This window comes from Chiloscyllium plagiosum, unplaced genomic scaffold (assembly GCF_037043375.1).
Source record: "Chiloscyllium plagiosum isolate Xiang-an unplaced genomic scaffold, Cpla_swu_hap1 HiC_scaffold_1, whole genome shotgun sequence".
Taxonomy (NCBI): domain Eukaryota; kingdom Metazoa; phylum Chordata; class Chondrichthyes; order Orectolobiformes; family Hemiscylliidae; genus Chiloscyllium; species Chiloscyllium plagiosum.
Genome location: NW_028270139.1, coordinates 109,008,026 through 109,024,463, shown reverse-complemented (window position 1 = coordinate 109,024,463; position 16,438 = coordinate 109,008,026). Strand labels below are relative to the sequence as shown.

At 39.9% G+C, this 16,438-nt stretch overlaps 1 protein-coding gene across 3 annotated transcripts in view; it reads right to left on the bottom strand.

Moving 5' to 3' along the window:
• The window catches only part of LOC122548398 (putative E3 ubiquitin-protein ligase HERC1), a 377,691-nt gene that overhangs the window by 177,250 nt on the left and 184,003 nt on the right, over positions 1-16,438 (bottom strand). For all 3 annotated transcript variants that reach the window (XM_043686981.2, XM_043687001.2, XM_043686991.2), the window contains exons 33-35: positions 8,650-8,745; positions 6,972-7,139; positions 4,879-5,118 (exon numbers count right to left, since the gene is read on the bottom strand). In XM_043686981.2, coding sequence (XP_043542916.2) covers positions 4,879-5,118; positions 6,972-7,139; positions 8,650-8,745 — 504 coding nt within the window. The remainder of the gene's footprint in view (positions 1-4,878; positions 5,119-6,971; positions 7,140-8,649; positions 8,746-16,438) is intronic.

The following is a 16,438-nucleotide window of genomic DNA, read 5'->3' as shown; positions in this document are numbered from 1 at the left end:
GAAATGGCTGAGGAACTGAATAATTACTTCGTGTTAGTCTTCACGGTGGAAGACACCAGTAATTTCTCAAAAATTCAAGAGATGAGGGGGCAGAGCTGAGTATGATGGCCATCACCAAGGACAAGGTGCTAGAAAAACAGAATGGCCTGAAGTTGAATAAATTACCTGGACCAGATGGACTACACCCCAGAGTTCTTAGGGAGATAGCTGAAGAGATAGTGGAGGCAAACTGGTGATCTTTCAGGAATGACGAGAATCAGGGAGGGTCTCACAGGACTGGAAAATTGCAAACGTGACACCAGTTTAAAAAGGGAGTAAGACAAAAGACCCATTAGCCTAACCTCGGCTGTGGGCAAGACCCTGTAATCCATTGTGAAATTTCTGAATACTTGGAAGTATATGGTAAAATATAGTTTCATCAAGTGGAGGTCATGCCTAACAAATCTGCTAGAATTCTGAGGAAGTCTTTAGGCAGCAATGTGGCCTAGTGGATAGCACTGCTGCCTCTCAGCGCCAGGGACTTGGGTTCGATTCTAACCTCGGGTGACTGTCTGTGTGGAGTTTGCACATTTTCCCCATGTCTACGTGGGTTTCCTCTGGGTGCTCTGGTTTCTTCCCACAGTTCAAAAATGTGCAGGTTAGGTGGATTGGCCATGCTAAATTGCTCAATGTTCAGGGATGTGTAGGTTAGCTGCCTTAGTCACAGGTCCTGCAGGGATAGGGCAGGGAGTTGGGTCTGGGTGGGATGCTTTTCACAGGGTCGGTGTGGACTTGTTGGGCCGAATGGCCTGCTTCCACAATGTGGGGCTTCTACGATTCTAAGTAACGAAGTCAGACCCAGGAAAGCCAATGGATGTGATCTACCTGGACTTCAAGAAGACTTCTACAAGGTGCTGCACAGAAGGCTACTGAGTAAGATAAAGGCCCATGGTATTAGAGGCAAGATACTAGCATTGTTAGAGGCTTGGCTGTCTGGCAGAAAGCAGAGAGTGGGGATAAAAAGGTCCTTCTCGGATGGCAGTCAGTGACAAATGGTGTTCCACAAGGCTCAGTGTTAGAACCACAACTTTTCATTTTATACATCAAAGATCTAGATGAAAGAACTGAGGGCAGTCTGGCTAAGCTTGCAGATAATACAAAGATAGACAGAGGGACAGGTAGCAGTGAGGAGGCGGGGAGGCTGCAGAAGGATTTGGACCGGTCAGGAGAGTGGGCAAAGAAGTGACAAATGGAGTACAATGTGGGAAAGTGAGAGGTCATGAACTTTGGTAGGAAGAGTAGAGGCATAGACTATTTTCTAAATGGGGAGAAAATTGAGAAGTCTGAAGTGCAAAGAGACTTCGAGTTCTAGTCCAGGATTCTCACAAGGTAAACTTGCAGGTTGAGTCAGTAGTTAGGAAGGCAAATGCAATGATGGCATTTATCTAAAGATGACTTGAATATAAAAACAGGCATGTACTTCTGAAGCTCTAAAATGTTTTGGTCAGACCACATTTGTAGTATTGTGTTCAGTTCTGGATGTTCTGGCCTTGGAGCATGATCAGAGAAGGTTCATGAGAATGGTCCCAGGAATGAAAAGTTTAACATTTGGGGAATGTTTGAGGACTTTGGATCTACATTGATGGAGTTTAGAAGGATGGTTTGCGGGGTGGTGGTGGTGGTGGGGGGGGGGGGGGGGTGAGGGAGGTGTGTGTGGTCTGTTTGAATCATATAGAATACTGAATGGCCTGAACAGAGTGGATGGTGGGAAGATGCTTCCATTGGTAGGGGAGACTAGGACCCAACGGCACAGCTTTAGAGTAAAGCGTAGACCTTTTAGAATGGAGATAAGGAGAAACTTCTTCAGTAGAAAGTGGTGACATTGCCACAGAAGGCTGTGGAGGCCAGGTCATTGAGTATATTTAAAACTGAGATAGATAGGTTCTTGAGTATCAAGGGGATCAAGGTTATGGGGAGAAAGTGGGAGAAAGGGCTTGAGAAACTGATCAGCCATGATTAAATGGCGGAAGACAAACAAAACTGTAGATGCTGGAATCCAAAGTAGACAGGCAAGAGGCTGGAAGAACGCAGCAAGCCAGGCAGCGTCAGGAGGTGGAGAAGTTGACGTTTTCGGTGTAACCTTTCTTCAGGATTGAATGGTGGAGCAGACTCGATGGGCTGAATGGCCTAATTTCTGCTCCTCTGTCTTACCGTCTATTCAATAATTTCAGATCATAACTTCAGATTCCATTTTTTTGGATTCTACTTCAACCCAATCATAACCTTTCTTGACCCATCTTCTGCTTTTTATCTTTTCTATTACAATGTCATTTGTCTTCACTGTCATCATTTTTGTCCTTTATCTCTCCTGCCTTCCGGTCTGCCCTTTCATTCTCCTCTTCCATCTTTGACCACACAGCAATTGCTGTAGAAATGTATAACCTGTTATCATTCAAACTTCTATCATTTCTGGAGAAAGATCATTAACCTGAAGCTGTACCTTTCTGGCTGACCTGCTGAGCAGTCACAGCATTTCCTGTTTTTACTTTCTGGCTAACATTCACGAGCCGCAATCTGACTCAACAAAGAATGTAACTGCACAACTTTACCATTGTTCGAAGTACTTTTTAAAGAACAATATAGCTTTTTGAGGAAAACAAAACTGCTGAACTTCACAGTGGGTCAGGCAGCATCCATGGAGAGAAAGCAAACTAACATTTCAAGTCTCGATGACTCTTTATCAAAACTGAAGTGAAGTGTGGAGGTGGCAGCAGTTATGCAATAGTGGGGAGGTGGGGGAAGTGTGGGGGGGGGGGGGGGTCTGGAGTGCTGGGGGAGAAAGAATATTGATAGTTCAGACTACGTGATTGGAATGTGGGAATGGCAGATCAATTGTGTGTCTAATAGCCAGACTGGAACGAACAGACAGTCCCAATGGAATGGATGGAGAGAAGAGATGATGTGGTGACAAAGGATGTAACAAGCAAAGCTGAAAGGAAAGGAAAGGAATGCATTCACAATTTGAAGGTGTTGAATTCAGTAGTGAGCACAGAAGATTGTAAAGTGCATGGTCTGAAGATGAGACGTTGCTCCTCCAGTTTTCACTGTGATTTGCTGGAGCATTGCAGCATGCTGAGGACAGACAAGCCCGCATGCGAGCAGGATACTGTGTGAAAATGACCAGCTATGGGAAAGTCAGCGTCATGTTTGTGCACAGACTGGAGGTTTACTGCAAAGCAATCACCCAGTCGGTGGTTAGTTTCTCCAATGCAGAGTCAGCTATATTGGGTACAGCGAACAACATTCGAGGTGGTACAGGTGAAATGCTGTTTCACCTGGAAAGACTGTTTAGGCCCTTGGATGGTGAAAAGTGAGGTGGTGAAGGGGCAAGTTTTTCACCTTCTGTGGCTACATGGGAAGGGAGGTGGGAGGTGGTGTTGGTGGTCGAGGAATGGACTAGGGTTGTGGAAGGTTGTTTGATATGGACTATCAACATCCGAGGGATTACTATTGTCGAGAAACTGAGCTGGATTAGTTATATAAATACTGTGGCGACAAGAGCAAGTCAGAGACTAGTAACCCTGTGGCGATGAACTTACCTCCCGAATTCTCAAAGCCTGACTAGTATCAACAAAGCAAAGGTAAGCAGTGTGATAGAATGTCTCTTATTTGCCTGGATGCACACAAAAGCTCAATACAACCCAAGATAAGGAAGCCTGCTTGACTGGCACCCATCTAACACCTTTGGCATTCATTCCTTTCACTACACACTGACAATGGCAGCATTGTACATCATCCAAAGCATGTACTGCAACAACTCACTTTCAAAGCATCATCTCAACCCATGACCTTTACTACCTAGAAGGAACAAGGAGGCAGATATATATATATAGAGATATCATTTGCATGTTTACTCCAAGCCTACACCATCCTGACTTGGAACTAAATTGCCAAAAACTTTACTGTTTTTAGATTAGATTCCCTACAGTGTGGAAACAGGCACTTCGGCCCAACCAGTCCACACCGACCCTCCGAAGAGTAACCCACCCAGACCCACTTCCCTCTGACTAATGTACCTAACACTATGGGCAATTTAACATGGCCAATTCACCTGAACTGCACATCCTTGGACTGTGGGAGGAAACTGGAGCACCCGGAGGAAACCCACGCAGACAAGGGGAGAATGTGCAAACTCCACACAGACAGTCACCCGAGGCTGGAAGTGAAGCTGGGACCTTGGTGCTGTGAGGCACCAGTGCTAACCACTGAGCCACTGTGCCGCCCTAAATTGTTAATTGGTCAAAATTCTGAACCTCCCTCCCTTACAGCATTGTGCCTTTACCTTTACCTTTACCGTGAGGTTTGCAGCGATTCAAGAAGGCTTACACCATCGCCTTCGAGGGCATGTAAGCCTGGGCAATAAATACTGGCTTAGCCAATTACACCTACATCACATGAATGACTTTTTAAAAAAAATCAAGTGTAAAATCTCATGGAAAATTCATCAAGTCCAAATCGAATGAACAATTGCTGCTGACTGGAAAATCTGACCCAATAACACAATGGCGAAACTAACAACGAGGTTTCAACTATTTTCTACACAATTAAACTACACTAGGAAAACTAGTTTAAACAATTTCAAATAATTGTCTTCTACAAAAGTTATATTATACTTTTTGCAAAACATCAAAAGTTTAACAAAATGCCATGAAAGAACCATTATCTCTTGAACACTTAGGGAGCTTTTTAAAACAAAATTCTATTTTAGTTTCATTATAAATTATATCACGGCATAACATTTTGATTGTAAATTTCATTAGCTTATCAAGAAATGAACTGCACTTCTTGGTAGGATTACTAATCATTCTGAATATTAAATCAAGCGTATAATTTTCTTACCTCGCCATTCTTTCCAAATGAGATTGTTCTTGCTTCCACATCCAGGACACAAGTTACACAGTCTCCTTGTGTATAACTTGGTAAGATACAACCTTGCTCCCCACAATGGTAGAGATTCCCACTGTAAGCTCTATAAAGCCACATGTCCGATGTTGTGCGGTGGTTGAAATCTCTGATGGGCCATCGTGATACTCCAACACATGTACCCTCATTACCTTTATTTTCTCTGGTTATGTAAAACTGCACAAATTAACAAGAAAAATTATGACTATTTCAATAGAATTGGAAGTAAAAGATATGTAATGCTTTGCTATAAATCAAAAAAGTTTCAATAATTATGTTTTTTGTAAAGATATTTACCTAAATAATTAGATAGTTACTGGTACCGCAAACATCCATAGTTAAATCTCTTCTTTAAATCAGGACATGGTACAGCTATGTAAATCTATACAGACACATCAACTTCATGACTGGTTAGCAGGAGATGTGTTCTTTTCAGCTTTCTAGTATCTCTGCTTGTATGACCCATATACAACAGTGCCTACACTTCAAAATGCCATTGACTGTAAAGAACTTTAGAATGTTATATGAACAAATCTTTCTTTTAATTTTAAAATCCAAAGCTTATATTAGTTCTTAGCAGGCCAGTGTCATGACCCCAATGCAGCATGTGGAAATGTACACTCTGAGAAATTAATGATGTTCTTAACACTAAGTAGCATACCTAATCGAAGAAAACAGCACAGTAGTACTGTCGCATGAAAACAGGAATTTCAAGTAAGTATTCAGGCTGACTAAGCACAAAGCTGGTAGATTGCCTGATTTCCTGGAGGCATGATGTGGAGCTGCTGGTGTTGGACTGGGGTGGACAAAGTTAAAAAGTACAAAACACCGGTTATAGTCCATCCGAGTCCAACACCAACACCTCCACATCATGGCTACCATCGACACCACTAACTACCGGCTCAAAGTGGACAGAATCTCCAAGATCACACAATCCTGCTCCACAGCTACCTGACGAAGAAGCAGCGCTCTGAAAGCTAGTACTTCCAAATAAACCTGTTGGGACTATAACCTGGTGTTGTGTGATTATTAACCTTATCCTGGAGGCATGATACTTCTGAAAATGAAAGCAGGAACTGGACTTCATTGATTTTGAATGTATTTAAATCAGTCTGTATGACTGCTTAAAATTTCACAGAAACCATAAGCGCATAACATCAAGTGATGTTACATTGTGTAATATAAAGCCTAACCCAGCAAATACTGCATTATAACACTAAAGAGTAAAAGCAATAAATAAAAGATAAGGTAAAATATATAACCTTCTAGACAGTTGCAGTTAAATATCTTACTGCTAACAAATCAGATCTTCAAAGTACAGAAAATTACTAACTGATTGATTAGGTGCAACTATTCTTTTAAAATAAAAGGAAGCCAACTACTGACACAGGTATAACATTGCGGGCAGTTTTAGGCTCAGTATCTAAGGAAAGATATGCAGACATTGGCCTCCACAGGAAGTTTTCAAGAATGATCCCAGAGATGAAGAGCTTTTCATAAAAGGACTGGTTGAGGACTCTGCGTCTGTAATCCATGGAATTTAGAAAGTTGAGAGTGGGAATCTCACTGAAGCTAACAGAATACTGAAATGGCTGGATAGAGTGGATGTGGAGAAGATATTTCCACTAGTAGGAGAGCCTAGGTCCTGAAGGCACAGCCTCAAAGTGAAGGGACTACCCTGTAGAACTGAGATGAAGAATTTCTTCAGCCAGAGAATGATTAATCTGTAGAACTCCTTGCCACAGCGGGCTGTGAGGGCAAGTCATTGAGTGTATTTAAAACAGATTTAGGAGGGTTCTTGATTGGTAAGGGAATCAAGAGTTATGGGAAGAATGCAGGAGAATGAGGTTGAGAAACATATCAGCCATCATTGAGTGGTGGAGCAGCCTCAATAGATCAAATGGCTTAATTCTGCTTCTGTATCTTATGGTCTTGTGCTCTTATGGTCTAACTGGAAGAGGGGTTTTAGGCTTTAATTTATAATTATCTAGTATCTATTATTTACTGGTAGCTTTATGTAACACACTTGCCTTCCAATGAAAGCATCCAGATGTTATAGCAGTTGTTGCTAATCCATATCCTTTGCCACCTGCACCATGAGATAAAACATTTCCAGATTCCAAACTACAGCAAACCATTTTATCTGGATCAAATGAAAACTCTTTAATGGGAATGTTGTCATCCTCTTTATCCTCTGTCTAAAACAAAAGCAAAAATGAAGACTCAGTAATGTGCACATTCAGAGCTATTAATCTGAAACAAATCATGTCTGATCACATCATTATCTTGTAATTAGAGAATCCCTTTTTGAAATGATTAGGATATTTTTTGCTTTAAGACATTAGAAAGTACTTGTACACACATGGAATAGTGGAGTCATAGGTTTGGAACTCACTTCCTTAAATGGCAGTTGATGCTAATTCAATTGTTAAATTTAAATTCAAGATAGAGAAATTTTTAGTAAGCCAAAGTATCAAGGGATATGGGCCCAAGGCAGGCATATGGAGTTATAAGACAGATTAGCCACGGTCTTATTGAGTGGCAGAGCAACTAAATGGCCTTCTCAGGTTTTTATGTTCCTATGTTAATGAATGCCTCAATTAGTATCTCAGATGCTATGATTATGACAGTGGATAAACTTCCTAAAGTAGTAAACACTTGTGTTTTTTAAGTAAACTTTTCAGTCAATATCTAAATAAGTTTAATGGTCAGCGAGGTTGTGGAATGGATGGAAGACCCACTGTATAATACCAAACAGAGAGTGTGCTGGACCAATTTTTTTTCCCCCCAGTGTGTACGGACTGTAAGTGATTGTGAATGGTCTATTCTTTTAGTTGCTGGAAACTAGAACTTTAGAGGAAGTAAAAAAAATTACAATAACAACATAAAAATACACAGTTAACAAAATAAGAAAAGTTCTTAGATGTTTCACAGGAGCATTACAAAGCAAAATATGACATCAAGCTGCATAAACAGATATTGGGGCAAATGACTGAAAGCTCAGACAAAGACATAGGTTTTTAGGAAGGGGCTGGCAAGAGTCAGGAATAATCCAAAAACAGAAATTGTTAGTGAAACTTAGCAGGTCCAGCAGAATCTGTGGAGAGAAAAGAGAGTTAATGTTTCAGGTTTACAGCACTGTCAGTTCTTTGTTTTATTCAAGAATTGATCCTTAAGGGATGTCAGAAATAACAGTGTGGGTGTGATGACTAAGCAGTTAGGATTGACTCTCCAGCTAGACACAGGTAACTAAAAACCTATATATTTCTCCCACAGTGCTTATCTGGTCTCCACTTCAATGCATTTATGCATGTGCTTTAACTTTACTAAGTGCCAAATTGTCACCAAACAAGTTTCTTTTCTATATATATCACATACTGATGATCTTTAATTTTGCTCTGGTGGAAACAATGGTTGTGTCTATCAAAATTTTACATAATTTTAGAAAGCTGTTAGGTTTAACCTCAATCTTCTTTTCCGTGGATAAAAGAGAGTAATTCTGTCTGTTAATCTTTTCCCTATAGGTTAAAGAGTTGATTGAATGGACAAGTTTAGTGGTGCAGCTTCTTAATTGTTCCTGTAATGTCCTATAGGACAATTCATTATGTGAAAAAGGTACTACATAAAGTGTTGTTTATTCTGTTCCGATTTGTTCTGATAAGATTCAGAATTAGTTTTTCTTTCCTTAAGAAAATATTTCCTCTATACCTCAAGTGCTTTATCCACTTCTTTTTCCTTTTTGGTTAAAGCAAATGGCATTTCCCACATACTAGCGGAAAGCGAACTGAAGAGCCGCTCCAAAATCTGAAAGAAAAAAATCGTGAAGGCACGAAGCTTTAAATTCTTAGTAAAATCAAAGCGATAGCAAACTGTCACAATAAATAGCTTTCAGGAATAGCATTCCAGCAAGCTTAAAAATTTTATTTAGAGGAGTATCAGGTAAGAGAGATCAGAGAAGCATCAGTTCTGGCAGGTACCTAGACAATTACAGGCAATATGGAAATCCACAGGAAATTTGGAGAAGTAGGAAATCTGCAGGTGGTGAGGTACTAGTTATGGGAGAACAGACAACAGGATGTCAGGGTTTAAAAGGAGAATGGTCAGAATCAAAGAATGATATAAAGGGGAGGCAATAGCCTAGTGGTATTATCACTGGACAATTAATCCAGAAATTCAGCTAATGTTTTAGAGGACCTGAATTCAATTCCCATCATGGCAGATAGTGGAAAATTCAATAAAAATTACATTTAAGTGTCTAATGATGACCATGAATCCATTATCAATTGTCAGAAAAAATGTCCTTCATGGAAGGAAACTGTCGTCCCTGTCTAGTCTAGCCTATATGTGACTCCAGACCCACAGCAATGTGGTTGACTCTTAAATGCCTATGGGCAATTAGGGGTAGGCAATAAAGTATGGCTTAGCCAGTGATGGCCTCATTTTGAAAATGAATAATAAAAAAGAAATTAACATGCTTCCTTTATAATAAAACTGAACATAACAAAGACAACTGCTGAAAGTTAATGGGAGACCAACTGCAGTAATAGGAATAACTAAGGAATCTTCAGAAAGTGGACATCAGTAAAGAAAACCTATAGTAGTAGTAGTACAAAGGGAGCATAATTCCCTGGAATGTGGAGTGAGAGATGGCTCAGCAATTATTTTTAATTATAACTTGGAGAATCACGCTGGAGCATTTTATAATAAAAGAGAGGTATATTTCCTTTGGCCTTGAATCAAGGAAGTAAACCAAGGAAGATGCTAAGTGACACTGGATCAAGTCAGTCACTGGTGCTGGCTGATGATATTTATTTTCCAGATAGGTGAGTGAAGGAGAAATATTCATTACAGGTATACATGTAGACTTCAAACTTGTCAAGTTATACAGGTCTGGCACCAAACATGACTTGGTAAATGGAAAAGTAGTAGTGGGAGTAATTAAGTTAATAGAGAAGAAACTTATTTTGTTTTGGGAAATGACCTGGTAGATTCAAGAATACTAGTCTCACCAAGGGTGGTGGAATAATCAGGGGATGTAAAATAAACTTGAGATGTCACAGGAGGAGATCCATATATTGTTTCCTGACTGTATTGTGACTAGATCTCAGCCTATACAATTTTATAGGAAAAATGGAGTCTATAAAACAGGGAGATGATTTGGAAATTCAGTTATCAAATATAATTTGCAAACACTTTTAACTAAAAAGGATGAAGGTGAGAAAATGATTCTGATATGTTTAGCTCATCTTTAATAGAGATGTAACAGATCCAGAATTGTAAGAGTTATACCAAATAGCCTAATCAGAAACTGAATCAGAAAAAAAGTACCTGAGTGCTATTACTTGAAAAAACAAAGTACTAATGAGTAAAAAGAGATGTCCTCAAATATCAACAAATAACAAATGGGCAATGGTCCATCAGGTAGTAGTTCTTTGATTTAGATTAGTGGTTCTGGAAAAGCACAGCAGATCAGGTAGCATCTGAGGAGCAGGAAAATCAACGATTTGGGCAAAAGCCCTTCATCGGGGTTCTTTGGTGCACAGTCATTAAATTTCACAAGTAGTTCACAAAATTCTAATGGCATGTCACTTAGATATTACGAAAACACAGGCTAAAATATTTGGTCATATTTTGCCACACACAAACATAAGTCAGCTAATGGGAAAATCCAATCATCAATTCTAATTCTAATATGAGTGTTAGAAAACAGGTTGGTAGGTCGCAACAGACTTAACTGACATAATAATGGACCCCCATCTAAAACCAGGAATGGCAGTAATATGATTATGGATATTTCCACAAGATTACTCAAGCAGTGCTTTTAAGAAGAAAAAAAGAGTGCAAAAATGATAATGAAAAATTTAGTTAAATTCTTTAGAAGACATAGTTTATCTGAAGAAATAAATTCAGATCAATGCTCAAGTTTAAGGTCACAAATATTCAAAGAAAGGATGACTAGCTTGTGAATAAAACAATTTACATCATCTTGTTATGATCTACAATCTCAAAGTGCACTAGAAAGACAGCATGAAACTATGAAGACCATGAATAGATCCTATCATCAAGTATGCTATGAAAATTGGGATAAAGCAATTCCTTTGATACTATATGCCAATGGCTCCTAATGAATCCACAGGGTTTAGTCCTTTTGAACAAATATATGGACATGAAATGAGAGAAACACTTAAATTTAAGAGAAATCGATAAACCAAATCTTAGAGACTCTTTCCAAACAATATTTTAAATTTGAGAGAAACTGATAACATTAATGCAAGTTTATTCCACAAACAACAAAAAATAGATAGGTTAAAAAGGTCAAAGTTTAAAGTTTTGTTGGAGAAGACAAGCCAGTTTTGTTAGCTATCTTTCCAGAACCATTATAGCAAAGTGTACTGGATCCTGACAAATAAAAACTCAACAATGTGAATGTAGTGAGTACCCAGACTGGAGAAAGCATTAGCAAAAGTGTCACATGAGCATGCTAGCAAGATATTATGACAGGGCTGATTTTCAGGGGAAAATATGTTCTTGGTAGTGAAAGAATTAGGATTGAAACAGAATATCATAAGAATTGAAGAATGAATCAGAAATTGAAAATTCAAAAGCTGACCCTCCAGCAGTCTGGTAGTACCTAAAAGGTTAGATAGCATAATGTTTTATCTTACTTAAAATGACCTAAATGACTTATGAAGGAGATTACGAGAACAAGTCTATTTATGGTTAGGGTCATTCATAAATGTTAAAGTGGGGTGTGTGTTATCTATAAAACAACATGCTTATATAGACTCAATCAAGAGAGATTAGCTCATAATAGAGGAGATTAAATTTTTGATGGACAAGGGCATGACAGAACTGAATCATAGTTGCTGAAGCTCATCTATCAAGATGGCACCAAATGGGTTGGGTCACAAAAGTTCTGTATTGATTATTGCTGAGTCAATATGGTAACAAAAGCGAACTCACATCATATTGGAGAACTGCATTAAATAACTGACATAATTTATCACCAAACTGACTTACTAAAAGAATATTAGCAAGTCCTGTTGACTGATAGAGCCAAAGAAATACCAATGTTTGCAAAACATAGATGGACTTTATCAATGTAAAATGCCATTTCAAACGAAAAATGTACTTTGATATTCTTGACCTTTTTTTGGGCGACACGATGGCACAGTGGTTAGCACTGCTGCCTCACAGCACCAGAGTGCCAGGTTCAATTTCAGCCTGTCTGGGTGGAGTTTGCACATTCTCCCCGTGTCTGCATGGTTTCCTCCGGGTGCTTCGGTTTCCTCCCACAATCCAAAGATGTGCAGGTCAGGTGAATTGGCCATGCTAAATTGCCCATATTGTTAGGTGCATTAGTCAAAGGGAAAATGGGTCTGGGTGGGTAACTCTTTGGAGGGTCGGGGTTGACTGGTTGGGCCGAAGGGCTTGTTTCCACACTGTAGGGAAGCTAAATCTAAGAGTTTACAATTAACCAGTGTTTAACCAATAAAATCACTGAAGAACTGTGTAACTACATAGTTTACAATGATAATTTACAATGATAATTTAGCCAAATGTGGGAAGAACATTTACATCATCTGACTGAACTGTTTGACTACAAAAGGGAGTTTGGTAATAAAACTGGGTAAGTGTGAATTTGCTAAAGCAAAACTAATTGATTTAGGTCACACTATAGAGAATTGAAAGTAAGGACTACTTTGGATTTTCCCACACCAAGGACAGGCTGTTTTGCACTTTGTTAGCACAAGTGGATTTAATTGCAAGTTTTTCCAGACTTCAGTACTGTTATTGTACCTTTAATGAATTTATTGAATAAAGACTGAAAGTTTGAATAGATACAGGAATGACAACAGCTTTTGAAAACTTGAAAAGCTGTGCTGACAACTGCATCAGTTTTAGTCCTGTTGAATTATGGGATGCTATTAAAACTGGCTGTTGATGCCAGCAACATCAGTGTGGCGCTATTATATTGTAAGATGATAAGATGTAGATGAAACATCCTGTCATTTTCAAGAAACTGAATGCAAATCACTAAAAACACAATTCAACAGTTGAGAAGAAGCCACCGAGTCTTATTCTGGTTCTACATCATTTTGAAATATACATCAGTAACAATCTAGACAAAACTGTTAAAACAGAACTGTGAATGCTGAAGATCTGAAAAGAAAATCCAGAAATTGCTGGCGAAACTCAGCAGGTCTGGCAGCATCCTTGGGACAAAAACAGTTAGTATTTTGAGTCCCAGTGACTCTTATTCAGAACTGTTAGCAACAAGAGAATATGGGTGAGCTGTACTAAATACAACCCATATAATGTGATAAAGGGTCCAGGAGCACATAAAAGCAACCCATGTCATAACAGGGTTGGGTTTAAGATAGGTTAAGAACATGGAAGGATAGAATCTCACTCTAAATTTATTCAAGTTGATTGACTCCAAGCGTCCCCAAACGAAATGAAATGCTGTTCTTTGAGGCTTACCCTGGGAAGCTGCAGCAGGCCTGCTACAGAAGTTTTGGCTTGGGTGCACAGTGATGTGTTGAAGTGGTAGGTAACTGGAAGCTCAGGGTAATTTTTAAAGGACAGAATGTAGGTGTCTCACAAAGCCATCACCCAATCTGCATTTCATCTCCCCAGTACAGAGGAGACGGCATTGCGAATAGTGAATACACTAGACTAGACTGAATGATATCTTAAAACACATGAAGGTGTTTGCCTTTCCAAAATGCAGCTCCTCATATTTATCTAAATTAAACTCCATCTGCCACTTCTCTGCCCATTGACCCATCTGATTAAGATCCTGTTATACTCTGAGTTAACCTGTCCACTACCAATTTTGGTGTCATCTGTAAACATATGAACCATACCTTCTATGTTTACATCCACATTATTTGTATAAATGATGAAAAGCCGTGGACCCAGCACTGATCATTGTAGCACTCCACGGGTCACAGGCCTCCATCTGAAAAGCAATCCTGTACCACTCTCTGACTTCTACCTCTGACTCAGTTCTGTATCCAAATGGCTGGTTCTCCCGGTATTCCATGAGATCCCCAGGACCTGATCAGGTGTACCCTAGAACTCTGTGGGAACCTCGGGGAGTGATTATTGGGCCCCTTGCTGAGATATTTGTATCACTGATAGCCACAGGTGAGGTGCCAGAAGACTAGACGTTGGCTAATGTGGTGCCACTATTTAAGAAAGGTGTTAAGAAAAAGCCAGGGAACCATAGACTGGTGAGCCTGACATCAATGTTGGGCAATTGTTGGAGGGTATCCTGAGGAACGTGATTTACATGTATTTGGAGAGGCAAAGACTGATTAGGGATAGTCAACATGGCTTTGTGCGTAGGAAATCATGTCTCATTAACTTGATTGAGTTTTTTGAAGAAGTAATAAAGAGGATTTATGAAGACAGACCAGTAGACATGATCTATATGGACTTCAGTAAGGTGTTCAACAAGGTTCCTCATGGTAGATTGGTTAGCAAGGTTAGATCTCATGGAATACCGGGAGAACCAGCCATTTGAATACAGAACTGAGTCAAAGATAGAAGTCAGAGAGTGGTACAGGATTGCTTTTCAGATGGAGGCCTGTGACCCGTGGAGTGCTACAATGATCAGTGCTGGGTCCACGGCTTTTCATCATTTATACAAATAATGTGGATGTAAACATAGAAGGTATGGTTCATATGTTTGCAGATGACACCAAAATTGGAGGTGTAGTAGACAGGTTAACTCAGAGTATAACAGGATCTTAATCAGATGGGCCAATGGGCAGAGAAGTGGCAGATGGAGTTTAATTTAGATAAATATGAGGAGCTGCATTTTGGAAAGGCAAATCAGAGCATGACTTGTACACTTAATGGTAAGGTCCTGGAGAGTGTTGCTGAACAGTGCAGATTCATAGTTGCTTGAAAGTGGAGTCTCAGGTAGACAGGATAGTGAAAAAAGGCATTTGGTATGCTTTCCTTTATTGGTCAGGGCATTGAGTATAGGGGTTTGGAGGTCATGTTGCAGATTTACAGGACATTGGTTAGGCAATACTGCATTCAATTCGGGTCTCCCTGCTATAGGAAGGATGTTGTGAAACTTGAAAAGGTTCAGAAAAGATTTACAAGGATGTTACCAGGGTTGGAGGGTCTGAGCTACAGGGAGTGGCGGAAAAGGCTGGGGCTATTTTCCCTAGAATGTCAAAGGCTGAGGGGTGATAGCATAGAAGTTTATAAAAGCATGAGGGGCAAGGATAGGGTAAATAGACAAGATATTTTCCTCGGGCTGGGGGAGCCCAAATCTAGGGGGCATGGTGAGAGGGAAAAAGTTTAAAAGGGACCTAACAGGTAACATTTTCACACAGAGGGTGGAGTGAGCTGCCAGCAGAAGTGGTGGAGGCTGGCAAAATTACAACATTTCAAAGACATCTGGATAGGTATATGAACAGGAAGAGTTTAGAGGGATATGGGCCAAGTGCTAGAAAATGGGACTAGATTTATTTAGGATATCTGGTCGGCATTGATGAGTTGGATTGAAGGCTGTTTCCATACTGTACTCTAGGGCTCTAAGTGCCGGTAAATCGGTGCTTCACCTGAAAGGTATAACTGGGGCCTTGGATTATGTGAAGGGTAGAAGCAAATAGGCAGATATGACACCTTTTGTGATTGCATAGAAAGATGCTATGGGGATGTGAGGAGATGTTGGAAATGGAGGTGGTGTGGACCAGAGTGTCCTGGATGGAATGGTTCCTGTAGAATGCTAAGGGAGGGAAAGGGAACAGGTGTCTGCTGGTGGCATCCCATTGGCCGTTATGGAAATGGCAACTTCCAATGCTTTGGATGCAGGGCTGGTCAGGGATACTTTACATCATTGTGGGAGGAAGGTAAGAAGTGAGAGCAGAAGCATGGGAGTTGGGATGAACATAGTTAAGGGCCCCATCGACCACAGTAGCTCACTCATTTCAGCTTTTTCTGTGTCCTGACCTGTTATCCATAATCTCCTTGTTTAACTACCCCTTTCACATCTCTCTCTCTCTGGGTTCCATCTCCTGCTATCTGATCAACTTTCCACTTTCCACCAACACCCCTCTCCAACTTCAGCTTCTGCATAAATACCACTTTTTCCTAGCTAACAGTTGTGAAGAGTCATCACTGGACTCAAACGTTAAATTTGCTTTCTTCCAACAGATGCTGCCAGATGTGCTGAGTTTCTCTAGTAATTTCTGTTTTTGTTAGAGGAAACTGCTGTTTATAAGGACCACAATCTTTTGATGTTCTTGAAAAACATTTGGGACAAGAGGTTACAATTATTTCAATGGAGTTCAAGTCTCCAACGATACAATTTGAAAATCACTCTTGCACTTTGAATATGAATTTATTTCATTTGTGTTATTGAGAGCAGCAATGGAGAACAGAGTGATGTGGACTTGGACTTGTGGAGTATGGTTGCTCTAACTTGCATATTTAATGCCAATATGTCGCTATTATTAATGTGACATACAAA